Genomic DNA, 14,475 nt, shown 5'->3' with positions numbered 1-14,475 from the left:
GGATGGATGGATGGATGGATGGATGGATGGATGGATGGATGGAAGGAAGGAAGGAAGGAAGGAATATAGTAATAAATAAATAAAGGAATACATAAATAAATAAATAAATAAATAAATAAATAAATAAATAAATAAATAAATAAATAAAATAATAAATAAATAAAAGAATAAATAAATAAAGGAATAAATAAATATAGTAGTAATAACTAATAAACTAATAAAAGTAGTCAGTTAATAATGTTATTTAAGGAGCCATTATATTTTTAAACAGGAAATCTGATCAATGCACTTTTATCTTGGGGGGTGTTCTCATGACTCCGTGAGAGTACTGTACCTCATTGGTCATTAGGGTAACTTCTGGTCACATGACCACAGAGTGGGACTATGGGTATTTAGTAGCAACATTGGAACTATGAGCGAGAGGTACATGTCATGAATACCTGTGGCATTAACTGTGTCAACAAATCCTGCTCCCAAGAGTTTTGTGTGTTGGGCATCTACAGGAGCACCCAGGAGTGTCGAAGGAAAACAATATCCAGTGGCAGGAAGCTTAGTAGCTTATCAAAATATAATATAAAAATAAATTATTAAAATTAAATAATGAAAACATAAATCAGCTGCTCCTGTGTACCAGCCATGGAGTCCTAAGCATGAGAATAAAGTAGAGTCTTATACACCATAAGTTACGGTAGTTCCACAGACTTTGTTTAAAAAAGCCTGATGACTTTCTTTCATCTCTAGGTTGGAAAAGATGATCTGGAGATGACTAAGCCCCCCCATGTAAACTCCAAAGCTCAGCTGAATCACCCGTTGGTGAACCAGTACAGTTTGACTCTGGGCCAGGACCTGGGCCAGCACGACACCAAGTCTCTCATCAAGTGTGTGGAAACACTGTCCTTCATCGTCCGCGACGCCGCTCACGTCACCCCCGACAACTTTGAGCTGTGCGTCAGAGCGATACGAGTGTTTGTGGAGGCCAGCCTCAACGGAGGTGAGACGTTCAAGTACAACTGGGAAGTTTTAGTGGAAAGATGCTTGAAGTTTGAATAGATACTCATAAATAGCAAGATCCTATCACATGCTGTCACTTTATTGATATGGTTCAAAACAACATGTTCTAAAAATAGGCAAGTTATTGATCTAAAAATGTCTCAGATCGGTTAATTAATAACCTGATTTCTCTTTCTGCTTTATGAGCATTTGTTTCCACCTGGCCCAATGTTTCTCTTTGTCTGCCTTTCATCTTCCTCTCAAACCTTCTCTTTTCTTTCTCTATTTATCTTTCATGTGCTGTTTGTGACCTTCAGTAAATGAGGATTAAAGCTGAGAAATGACCACACTGCACTTGTTCTTTTATGTGCAGCTGATTGCCTTTTAATTTCCTCGAAGAGCTTCAGGCCATTGGACCCGAGCTGTCAACAAAGCTTTACACAGTCAAACAAAAGCATCGGCCTCATCGATGCCCCGGGCTGAGGCATGGCGCTAATCTTTCTGAGATACTAATAGAAAGTGCACAAGCTGCTATTACTCTTTTCAGCTCTTGTGGTTAGACTGTAGATGTTTTGGCTCAAAGGGGGTTTCTGAATAAATAGAAAGTTTGGGAACTGTTCGGTTGCTTTGGGGTCTTTCTGGTTATCGGACCATCTGCTTTGTAATTGTAATTTGCTTCTGACAAGCAGCCATTGATGCTGTAACCATGGAACCACTCAGCAGAGGAAATAAAGGCTAAATTTCACCACATTGATTCATACTTTTACTAACCAGTTGCTAAGCCATGCTCAGTACTTTGGTAGGTATGCAAAATATTGTGCAAATTACTTCTATGTACGTAATATCCCATCATATACAGTGCTGTGAAAAGAATCCCCCCCTTACAGATATTTATTTTAATGCTTCAGATCAGCAAACAATTGATACTAAATACAGTTTTCAAATCATAATTTCATTTACCTGCCAGGTCGTCATTGTAGATGAGAACTGGTTATCAGTTGACCTTCCTGGTAAAATAAAGGTGGTTATTATTATTACTGTAGTCCCTCGATACTTAACGGTTCGTTCATCACGGTTTCGCTTTATCACGATTTTTCAAAACAAGATTGGACATATTTCTGTTCTGCACTGAAGTGGGCGTGGCCAAAAGCGCTTGCAGATGGCAAAGTGCAGCAGGAGGCAGAGAGCTGAGATCATGACATGCTGTGCTCTTTTAGAGCGTTTAGAAACGCTGTTTAGGATGTTGCAAGAGTGTGGGAAGGGCTTAATTGCCTTTATTTTTATATATATATATATATATATAAATAAACTAAACTGCTACTTTCTACTAGGGATGGGGCCGATCTGATCCAGTATCGGTATCAGCCTCCGATACCAGCATAATTTAAGTATCGGATTTTCCGATCCATGATGCATGTTGGCTTCAAACTACCGGGGGAGCTGGTTTCAAATAAACAACACTTGTTTTGGGACAGGCTGATTCTACTGATTTCATGTCTGCCTTCAGATTTTTTGGTTCGTTCAATGATGAATCTAAACAGCCAGATTTGTGGTAATTCCGCCGGTCCTTGCTTGTAGCCTTCTCCAAGGTCAATTCCTTCATTCCAGCAAGTTCTAGGAGCTGCAAATGGCCCACGGTTCTCAGAAATTGCGTCCAGCTTATGGTTCAGCTCTCAAAGCATCTGAGTGTGAGAGCTCGAAGCACAGTGCAATCCTTCATATAAGGCAGGCAGCTTTACTATTGCCGAAACTGCTGCCGATGTCTTCCTAATTTGTCAATATCCCATGTACCTGCCATTTCCAAAAAGCAGAAACCCTGTTTATGTACGTGTCTTCAACGTCCTCAATGGACAATACAGACAGACATCATATTCCACACACCCCAGGAATCCATGATGCTGGTATCCAGCTGTGTGTGTCCCTTCAGGGCATGAGGGTTCGCCTGCACCTCGTCTTCTCATCAAGAAAATTTTATAATTTGCATTGAGAGTCCAGCTGACCAGATCCATAATAATTTACAACTTGAAAGATGTGTAAAGCAAAGGCTCTGATACACAGGACAAGAGCAAAAGCAGGAGAGGGAAAAGAAAATGTCCGTCTTCGTCACGAGCAAGTCAGAAAAGTGAAGTGCAGTGTGTGATTCTTCTCTGATACAATCAAATCATGTGTTTTAAAGGAATGTTTTTGTTCTTCAGTAAGACATGCAGCTCTATGAGAAAACAGTTTTTCTTCAGTCACTTTAATGAAGTATTTGTGACAGACTGTCATATTTGAAGTTTTCAGTAAGAACAACTGTGCTCTGACACAAAGAAGTTAACATTGCTCACACTTTATTTACACTGTTGGCTTTGTGGCTTTGATGCAGAGATGGTGTAAGTAGTGGATCCAAACTATGCACTGATTTTCTTCTCAGCAGACAAAGCTATTAATTGGTAATTGAATCTGGTTTGAATTTTAGATTATACAGCCATAAATATACTGCACCTCGTCATTATGCATGTCTTAATGCAGAACATCTTGTTTCCTCAGGTTACAGGAACCATGACAAGAAGAAGAGCCACAAGTATGACCCCTCCAAGTCCCGGCTGAGGAAGAAGGTGGGAGGGAGAGAGAAGGATACTGGAGGCAGTACAAGACGGGGTGGAAGTAGGGTGTCCAGCCAGCGTCCATCTCGTTCCCATAGTGATGACGAGGAGGATGAGGGCGTCCCAGCCAGCTATCATACTGTGTCATTACAGGTTAGTCAGGACGTAAGTACCACAACCCTCTTTACCCTTCTACCTGTTACTGACTCAGACGCAGTTGTCTAACGTGTCCACTGCAGACATTAAAATCCAAAGGTCATTTGTGCTCTCTGTTGTGGTCAGGATCTACCAAAAGTGGTTCATGGAGGGACAACTGGTGAAACGGCCAAGGCTTTGCTGTTGTGGGTGTGTGGAGAGAACATTGGTTTATTTAGTCTGATTCAATAAGTGAGGTTCTGTCGCTCAGTTTACTGAAAACATGTTGATGCTGGTTCTGATTGGAAGGTGTCAGAAGACACAGAGAATCATGGTTTGCTAGGTTTCAGGCTGCAAAACTGGTCCATATTAAACCAACAATGGAAGAATGTTCTCTGGTGAACTTTTACAGCCGATGGTTGGATACATCGCCTAATCACATGACACTTTGAGGCATTTTGTAAAGAAGTGGAGGCAGTGTGTTACTTTGGACGATGTTCTGTTGGGAAATCCTTTGTCTTTTGATGTGTACCATGTACCCAAACACTCCTGCTGACCAGTCCCCCCAACACCTCATAGAAACAGTGACATGAGTCAAAAATGGTTTCAATCAATCAATTAATCAATCAATTCAACTTTATTGTCCATAACATTCAATTAAATAGAGATTTGTCTTTGACATCTGGCTTATAAAAACAACACAAGATAAACATGTGATTAAAAACTTTGTTTGTTATGTGAGGCTGCGTTTAAATAGGACCTTGTTAAGTACCAATGTTTGAAGTCCTGATTCCAGAGCTCAATCCTGTCGAGCATCTGTGAGACATCCTGGACACACAAGTACAGTTTATGGAGTCTTACCTCACAACGTGCAGGACTTTTAAATTTTTTTAAAGTATGTTAGTATTTTTTAATATGTTAGTAGTATTTTTGCTGCATGCTTTGATATTTCTTGTTGCTGTTGGTTTTTTTTGGTGAGTCGAGACAGTTCTTCTCGTCCTAAGCATTTCATTGCATTGTTGACCTTTGAATAAACCTAACCTGAACCTGACTTAAAGGATCGACTGCTATAGACTTTGTACCAGATACCACAGAAGATATTTTGAGTCTCTTGGAGTTCTGGGGTCAAAAAGGTTTGAGTTGTTCCAGATCCAGGAGGACACAATAAGCTTCCGTCTATTTTCTGGAACCACGTTGTTCTTTTATGGGTTGCTGGTCTCCTGGAGTGTGTTCCAGCAGTCAGTGAGCAGGAGGTGGGTTACACCTGGAGCAGACCGGATCTTATAATGTTTCATGTTAAGCAACTGGCCATGATGGAATGACTGCATGTTGTAGAATGTACATTAAGAAGAGAGAAGTGTTTTTAAAGATGTATTAAGGTTTTGCAGCATTTGTTTAAAACAAGCTTGTCAGGATCTAATTGTATTTTCCTAAGTCCATGATCGACATCATCACCTAACGTTTTGAGATTAAGACAAACTTCCTTCCTGTTGTTTCTGTGGATTGTTTCATCCTAAAGTCCAAATCTGTTTTCACATTTATTCATTTGTTTTGCTTCTGTCTGTGTCGTCCCAACACACTGATCTCCTGATCATCAGTGATCTCATGATGATCAGTGATGTTCTGATCATCAGTGATATGATGATCAGTGATCTTCTGATCATCAGTGATCTCCTGATCTTCAGTGATCTTCTGATCATCAGTGATCTCATGTTGATCACTGATCTTCTCATCATATGTGATCTCATGATCAGTGGTGTTCTGATCATCAGTGATCTCCTGATCTTCAGTGATCTCCTGATGATCAGTGATCTTCTGATGATCAGTGATCTCCTGATCATCAGTGATCTCCTGATGCTTCACAAAGAAAAGAAGCCGTCGTGTTTTTCTTGACTCTGTCTGTGCCGTGCAGCTGTTGGACCTGATGCACACGCTGCACACCCGGGCAGCCAGCATCTATAGCTCCTGGGCAGAGGAGCAGCGTCACCTAGAGGTCTCTGGCAAGAAGATCGAAGCCGACTCCCAGACTCTGTGGACCAGCTGCTGGTGTCCGCTGCTGCAAGGTGACAGCATCACGTCAGACTGGAGGTGGAAGGGAATCCTCTGAACTGACCTAATGACAGAGACGTCTGTCTGAACCTACATTAGAATTGTTTTTGTATTATCCAAACTTTTACGGTCACACTACAGAAACCACTCAGTCTAAAGGTCTCTGCATACTCCATCTGAAGCGGCTAATTCACCTCATTGACGTAGTTGCACAACGTTAATCTCGTAATTTATTTCTCAGAGTAGCTTTCCCCACCCCTTCTGGACACAAGGCTCAGGACAAACTTTTTCTCACAGGCGTACACCTCAAGTACTGTGTGATTGGTCACATGTTTGTGGGCGTGTTCGTCAGTGTGGAAATGCACTCGGACATTCATCTGTACGACTCTTCAAACACACTGAATTAGTTAAATGGTGAAAAACTCCTGGATGGAGATCCTGCTTACATTGTGTGTGGAGGAGTCTGTTTGATGACAAGTGTGGTGCTTCCTTCATGATCGATTTGTGGCCAAACAGCAGGTGCAGGGACAGAGTGGAGAATGGAGTAGAGACACCTGCATGGTGATGTATACTGCAGCGGGGGGGTGTCTCATGGATTATGAAAGGTGTGTGCACAGACGAACGTCCTGCAGCCATGTGACTGAGTCGACTGTTGGGCTTCAGATGGAGTATGCAGGGCCCTTAGCACCGTCAGTAAACAGTATGCTGCATATAAGTGTCAAACTTATTCAAATAAAACATAATAATTATTGATAAAGTCAAGTAATCAATATAAAACTATGTTGAAATTAGTTGTTCAAGAGCTGTTGAAGAAGCAGATGTGTGCTGATGTTGTATCTTCTGTGGTTGGTTTCCCCCCTCCAGGGATTGCTTGGCTGTGCTGCGACGCCAGGCGGCAGGTCCGCATGCAGGCCCTCACCTACCTCCAGAGAGCGCTGCTGGTCCACGACCTGCAGACTCTTGATGCAGCTGAGTGGGAGTCCTGCTTCAACAAGGTGTGAAGAGAGCTGACCCACACTTTGGATATTACAAACCTCCTTTATTACAGAAGGGGGGTGCGGGGAGAATCCAGCTGATTCTGTGTGTATCTGCAGGTTCTGTTCCCCTTGTTGACCAAGCTGCTGGACAACATCAGTCCTGCAGACGTCGGCGGTATGGAGGAGACCAGAATGAGAGCCTGCACGCTGCTGTCAAAGGTTTGGAGCAACAAATCCAGCAGCACTCACTGCTAGGCCTGTCGCGATAAACAATAAATCAATTAATCCCATGATAAATTAAAATTATCAACCTCGTTTTCATTTATCGGCTTTATTGTTTCTTTGTGTCTCTCTTTTTCTACTGAAGACACTGGATGACACAAGGCTCAACTCCAGTGCACTTCACTGACCTTTTCTCCTTAAAATCTGTTTTAACCGTCCCAAATCGTGTTTTTGGACGGTTAAAAGCAGCTAAGCTCAGAAGCTAAGCTAACAGGCTGACCTTGGGAAAAAACCTCCGTCTTGTCGAAGCTCCAAAATTCACAGTTGAAACTCGTGCCTTCGTGTAAAAAGTTGTTTTTCTTTGCAAAAAGAAGCTGAGAACTTGTTTACTGATTTTTTTATTAAAAGCTTTGTGTGAAAAATGCTATGCTAAAGAGCTCAAACCACACCGAGCGTCTGCCATTTTGTGAACCGAAAAACAGGAAGGAGAGACAGCCCATGTCACGTCAAGGGGCCTCCCTCCCATTGTTCTTAAAGAGACACGCTGCTCACTCCCTCACTATCCATCCTTCTGTTCAAACAGTCTTATATTGCCATCCAATGGTCAAAAAAGGTACTACAAACAAACAATTTACCAACATTTCTTTAAATTTGACAATAATTACTAATTATTGTCAAATTTCAAACAATATTATCGTTTATCACAATAATTTGCGCAACAATTAATCACTCAGCAAAATTTGTTATCGTGACAGGCCTACTCACTGCCAGCATTCACCACCACCGTCACATAAATGAGCATTGTGTCATTAGTTTATTTTAGCGTAAAGCCACTTACTTGAGCTTTTTCTGTCCTGCAAGCTCTCTGGAACTTCTGTAGTGAACCACCGGGTCCAGGAAACTTCACCCGTCAAAGTTTTACAAAGAACAATGTGACGCAGCATAAACATAACATCAGAAGAGTGTGAAAAGCTGTTCATAACGATGGATAAATCATGACATCTATCTTCATCCTCTCTTCTTTTAAGGGTAGAAAATGCAGAGTTATGAGTGTATTCAAGTTTGTAAGAATTGTTTTCTGAATATTCTGTAAATTAATAAAACTAAAGTTTCTGGACAAATGGGATAATTGTATCCAAGATAGAAATCCATAGGCTACAACTTGTATTTCACATCAGTTCATTCTATTTTGTACTGTTGATCATGTGCGTGAATATTTTCTCCGGAGCAGGTAATCAGTTCAACCTCCGTTACCATGGAGATCTCACTCGGCTCCTTCAAACCGAAAAGAGACTGTCAGCTCAACATAACCAGCTAAACTGTTATTCCTTTAAGCATCTCTCTGCAGATTGTTCATTTTTTTACTGTAGAAATCACAAGTAAACCACATTTACAGCTTTATCCTGATTTTACAACAAAATAAAACTTAGTTTATGATCATTTTGATCACTATGTAATATCAAATCTATCAGGTATTTATCAGGCAGTTTCTTTTTTAAGTTTGTGAAAAATGGAGTGTGCAGCTGTTGCATATAATCATTTGACATACTGCAGGTGATTATTGTTTATCATACATTGTTTGTGTTGTCCAGGTGTTCCTGCAGCACCTGTCTCCCCTGCTGTCCCTGCCCACCTTCGCTGCCCTCTGGCTCACCATTCTGGATTTCATGGACAAATACATGCATGCAGGATCCAGTGACTTACTGGTGAAGATGATACCAAAAATCCCAGTGTCTGTGGAAACAACTGAGCGTTTGTCACAGATGATATTCAAGTTTTTTTTTAATTTGCCTTCTTTTTGTGTTTGTGCGCAGTTGGAGGCGATCCCAGAGTCTCTGAAGAACATGCTGCTGGTGATGGACACAGCAGGGATTTTCCACAGCACCGACTCCAGGACAGGATACTCAGACCTGTGGGAAATCACATGGGAGCGAATCGTCTGCTTCCTGCCCAACCTGAGAGAGGAGCTCTTCAAACAAACCGTGATGCCAGGTACTCCAAAAAGTCAGAATAATGTAGCCTGATTAGAAGACTACAGAATCTGTTTCCCCAAAATCTGCAATTGTTATATCACCAGAAGTACTTGGGAGAACTTCAAGTATAATGGCACCACAAGCTGGAGTTTATTTGTTATCATTTATATTTTTTTATTTTTAGATCCAAACCCCGGTCCTACAGCAGAAGCCATGCACCCAACACCCCCAGGAGGCCGGCCTCCATCCCCTCAGGCATCTCCACCTCTTCCCCAGTCTCCTTCCCCGGTCCCAGCTCCAGTAATCCCAGCAGAGACTCAAGCTTCCAGTCGGCCCGAGTCTCCGCAGGAGCCTCAGCCAGTCAGCGCTAACGGTAAACATCACCGTTACAGGAGCTGCACACAGAGCTCCACCAAGATCTGAAACAGGGTCATCAAGGTTTCTACTAGGGCTGAGCCATTTTGGAAAATATTCTAATTGCGATTTTTTTTTTTTTTTTAACCTCAATATTGCGATTATGATTTAATATGTGATTATTTTTCAATGTCTTATTCTCATATATTTTTCAACAAACACAATTAATACATCTGTTTCAGGTGCAAATAACTCCACTGTTTTCAGCTCCGCTGCAAATCTTTCTGCATTTTTGTATAGCTCCATGATGGCAACTTGGCTAAAATGTGTGCGAAGGCATTCTGTTGCGCTTATCCACTGTGTTCACCAAAACTGTAAACCCAGGCCTGGTCACTATATTAACGAGCATCATGTATTTCACTATGAACTCCGTTACTGCTCGAGTTATTTCCACGTGCCGTTTCAAATTATGTTCATATGGAGTGATACCTTCCAACAGTTCGGTCAGTGATCCCTGTCGGCTGCTACTTTGCTAACTTGAAGTTGAAACACTGCTCGTTAGCATTCTAGCCATGCAGCCATCATAAATGTCTTTGTGACTTTTTTTAAGTGTTGATAAAGATTTGTGGTGTTACCTCGTGTATTATGAAATTCTTTATCAAAGGGTTCGTGAGCGATCGGCACCAGATGTTCAGACAAGAGGAAAATGAAACACAAGGGACTGTAACTTGCTAGAATAATATTGTCATTTATTAATCTGCCACAAGAAAAACAGCCAAGCAAAGTCATGTACACTTTGTACACTCTTAACACACAAATTGATATGAGTATCTCTCACCGTGACAAGTGATCGGGAAGCCTTTCGATCCAATGACAGAACTCACATCACAACTGCATGGCACCGCGCGCTGGTCCACACAAGACTTCCCCTTTGTCACAGTATTTGTGCTCCTTAAATACCCCTTCCCGACCGGATCGCGTGAGAGCAGTGAAAAACAAGTTTGATGGTTGCCAGGAGGACAGATTTAATTAAATCTGTTTTTCCATCATCAAAGCAGTCTGTGCAACAGAGCGATGGCTTCATAAAAACATGTCCTTCAAAATCTGGGTCACCGTAACCTTAAGATTGGGCCAGGTCTTCTGGCTAGAGCATCCCCCAGAGAACTTTAATTACTCCAAAACACATCTGCAGCACAGGCCTGACTTTAAGCAGATAAGCTGCATCAAAAGTGAGTATAAGTATTAATTGACATAAAAGCATCAAAATAATCATTCCTATATCATTCCACCCTTGCCTTTTATGGCAATTTAGACATTTAATTCTGAAAAGTAACACACACAAAATGTATATGTTTGAATAGGCATAAAGGCAACTTAATATATTTTTATAAAACATATTTTTATATCACCTCGAGAGGTAGCAACAGCAGCAAGGCAGGTTCTGAAAAATACATGTCGTTGTGTAGCGTCTTCGTTTTTATAGACAAAATAATTCCAAACAACAGACGTGCTGCTCCTCTTTGGTACCAAACTTTCAGAAGTATCAGCTTCGGTCAAGCCTGACACCATCGTGCAACCAGTTAAAGCTCAGTGTTGACTTCTCCTGCTCCCTGCTCTGCTTTGCTCCGCTCACTCACAAGTCAAATTTTAAATTCATATTTTTAGCCTTTGCAATTAGAAATTCTCATTTTATCATATCGCAATATTATTGCAAATGCAATTAATTGTTCAGCCCTAGTTTCTACATAGTCTGAAAAGTGAGGAATTTAATTTCAGTATTTTTAAGGTCTAGATAAACCTGAAGAAATGGAGACCAATTACAGAAAGACTTTTTTTTTCTTCCAGGCTCTGTTCCCTGAATCATTTTCTAAAACATGAAGTAAAATAATAATAATAAATGTTCAAAATAGCAAAGTAGTCCCCCCCCCCCCCCCAAAAAAAAATAAAAAAAAATAAAAGATGGTGTCCACTTTTGGTTCATCCAGCTCATGGAGCTTTGAACTGAAGGTTTTAGCTGTTAGTGTCTGAGTTTGTGAATTTCTGATTGACAGTCCAGACTCTTTCATACTGATACAACTTTACTGGTTCCCCCTGAAAAAAACGGTTCCCCTCTTTTAACAAGGTTTCCTGTCCACACCCCATTTTTATGTTGATGTGAAATTATACAACATTGTGGAACACGTCTGTAAAACAGCAGGTGATTATTCACAGAAAGTAAGGACATCTTTGTTTGGTTATTTATTTGTTGTAACAATGTTATTGGCATTAACTGTTACACCATTACAAAACCTGTCTTTGCTCCCTAAATGTGCCATATTCATCAGGAAAATGCATTGAGTTTTTTTAGTTGAGCTCATGAAAATTTTGCCCAATCTTTTCTGCCGAACAGCTTAATCTGCTATTAATTCTTGTTTGTTGTTTATTTGACTGAGAGATTAAAGTTTGACGAAACAAGACAAATTGGCTTTTCAATGACTTTTTCATTTCCATCAAGTTCTTGAATTTTTGTAAAATGTGCTTTCATTTAACTAATGGGGCTTCAGTAGCATGTGGAAGAACCATACACAGCCACAACAGCCTGGCACCTCCTCCTCATGCTGCTCCCCAGTCAAACGAACATCCCGTTCAAGCTGACCCCACAGTGTCCAGGTCAGGACATTCTGTCCTCTCCACTCCCAAACTCTGGAGGTGCTTTCTGATAAATCCCACTCTGTGGGGGCAGATGTTGTCACCTCTGGGGATAGTTTGGTCCCAGACTGTGGAGATATGGATTTTCTATTGGTTCCTCACAGGCCATGTCATTCAGTGGTCAGTCCGGCCCCTGAACCTGGGGTACCAGAAACTTTAAACAAGAGGCAACAGCAGAAGAAGCTGTTTAGCATCAGCACATATTTGGCAAGTTTTTCATGGGCAGAACTCAAACGTGCATTTTTTTAATAAATGTGGTACCATTGAAGTGGAAAACAGGTATTCCATTGTCAAGTTTATTGCCAAGAAGCATTCCAACAGAGAAATAATGCAGCAATCACTAAATGTTTTACTTTTTGTGCTAAGATCATGTTACACGTCCAGTGTGCAGTTTTCAGTCACGAGGTAGCTCAGCCATAACACGTTCAAAGGGTTTTATTTTACTTTAAATGGAAACACAGTTTTAACAACTGAATAGAACTATGTAGTGAATGTAGGGGACAGCTTTGCTGTAGCTTCACTACTAATTAATTATTCTTAAAGCTAGTTTATGCACAAAGTATATTAATTATTTAAATACAACGGATTCTTTCTTTTTCAAGTTAAATTATTGTCATGTGGCCGAGATAACTGTGAGGAGTGTTTAATCAGTGACATGAGACGCCATTTTATCTTTGACCCATCAGAATAAATGCGGTCATTTATTTAACAGAATCAAAATTTAACATCAAAACATGTACACTTTGATTTGCTGATCTGTTTCTGATTAATAAAAACTTGGCACGCTTTACCAACAGGACAACAGAACATTTCTGAAGGCATCTAGATTACTGGCAAATAAAAGTTTAAGGAAAGGAATGGATTTAAAAGGAAGATGGATGAAGGAAGATGTATGTTTGTTGACCAGAATTAGCTCGCTTCTTTCAACACCAGCTCAAACCCCCGGTCCACTTGGTGCGTGGCAACTCGTGACGTCTCTTTACCTTTGCAGAGGATGGATCAGCTCCGGTCTAGATGTCCCTATGCATGCTACCTGTACAGCGTCTCCGGTCAGGGTGGCTGGTCATCGTCAGAAGTCGTGTGGTTTACTCCGTTCAACAGAACAAGCTTCCTTCGAAGTTGTAAGGCGTTACGCCCGGGTGAGTTCACAGCGAGGCGCTGTAACTCCGCTGGGATGGACGAACCCTCGTCTCACGGTCAAATCCATTAGCTATTGATTAAATCTGAAAGTTCCTTAGGAACTCTCAGGAAGACTCCATAGTCCCAAGAAAGACTCAGGAAAACTGAGTATGACTCCAGGAAGACTGAAGAAGACTGAGTCCGAAGTTCCACTCAGAGGTGGAAGACTCCGGTGAAAGACTCAAGAAGACTCAGAAGACTGAATAGTTCCAGGAAGTGTTGACTTTTAAAGAGTACTCACTTCCGGTCAATCGGTACTTCCTGATTGGTTGAAACAACCAGCAGGGGCGGTGTTTCAGCGATGTCAGAGGGTTATTAGGAGTCAAAAAGACAGCAGGAATGTTTAGGAACGTTTAGTACAGACAGAGAAATGGTTTGAAGAAGTGAGAAACTTTGCAGGTGCTAGTTTCTTATTTACCGTCTGCTAGGTTTAAAAACAAGACACTTCGTTCTAATAACTGGCTTTCTGACTGTCTCTGACTTTCGACCGACATCACTACTCCTCATTCAGACAGAAGATCAAAAAGCATAATTACTTTGTAAATAGACATTTAACTTGATTTCTAATTCTAATAAGGTTTAAAAATCATTAATACTGTTTCACAGTTGATTTAAAATGAGTTGTTCATTTCAACATTTAGAAATGGTATGAACTAAACACACTTTGATTATCAAGATATTCTAAAATAGTAATGATAATGAAAAAAAGAAGAGTGTTCTTTCAATTGATTAATTCAGGATACAATTAAATGGTCTCTTGATGAGATAATTTGTATTTCTGGATTCAAATCAATGAAATAACAGTTCCTGTCCCCTGAAGGTCTTCAGAGACAGATTGGTGTCGGAGGCCTAGTTCACTACAACTATTATATAGAAGAAGACTTTTACGCTGGTTTTAAGACCATCGACTGACTTATGTGTTTGAGGCATAAAGATAATAAACCCACTGTTGTATTTTTACAAAGTTAGAGATGATGTGATGTGAAAAATTGCAGAAAATGCTGAACATTTGAATCTGGAAAAGCGTGAGACTATCCACCTTTTTCCTAGCCCCAATGGTGCCTTGTTTGAATAATGGGCGCGACTGCCGCTGCGCACCAGAACCAGCATTTGTTATGTGTGAACAGTACGAGCTAATGTAGTTTCTCTGAGCATTGTGGATTTAATTTCAACATGTAGGAACACCAGCTGTCAGAGCTCCAACAGGACAATATAATCATGCTGCTGCCTGCTGAGGACGAGGGATGGAGGACGAGCTGAAGAAGTAGCTGCAGATTACATCTACTAGCATATTTACCTACTTTTATTACCTATTTATACTAG

General features: G+C 40.8%; 1 protein-coding gene across 1 annotated transcript in view; it reads left to right on the top strand.

The window, feature by feature from the left end:
- The window catches only part of gbf1 (golgi brefeldin A resistant guanine nucleotide exchange factor 1), a 117,986-nt gene that overhangs the window by 101,920 nt on the left and 1,591 nt on the right, over positions 1-14,475 (top strand). Inside the window, exons 32-39 of the mRNA XM_037680951.1 lie at positions 742-991; positions 3,520-3,740; positions 5,623-5,773; positions 6,624-6,754; positions 6,854-6,955; positions 8,551-8,664; positions 8,773-8,950; positions 9,116-9,304. Coding sequence (XP_037536879.1) covers positions 742-991; positions 3,520-3,740; positions 5,623-5,773; positions 6,624-6,754; positions 6,854-6,955; positions 8,551-8,664; positions 8,773-8,950; positions 9,116-9,304 — 1,336 coding nt within the window. The remainder of the gene's footprint in view (positions 1-741; positions 992-3,519; positions 3,741-5,622; positions 5,774-6,623; positions 6,755-6,853; positions 6,956-8,550; positions 8,665-8,772; positions 8,951-9,115; positions 9,305-14,475) is intronic.

This window comes from Nematolebias whitei, chromosome 1 (genome assembly GCF_014905685.2).
Source record: "Nematolebias whitei isolate Nwh7 chromosome 1, NemWhi1, whole genome shotgun sequence".
NCBI lineage: Eukaryota > Metazoa > Chordata > Actinopteri > Cyprinodontiformes > Rivulidae > Nematolebias > Nematolebias whitei.
The sequence above is the reverse complement of the archived record's forward strand: the minus strand, read 5'-3'. Positions and strand labels throughout refer to the sequence as shown.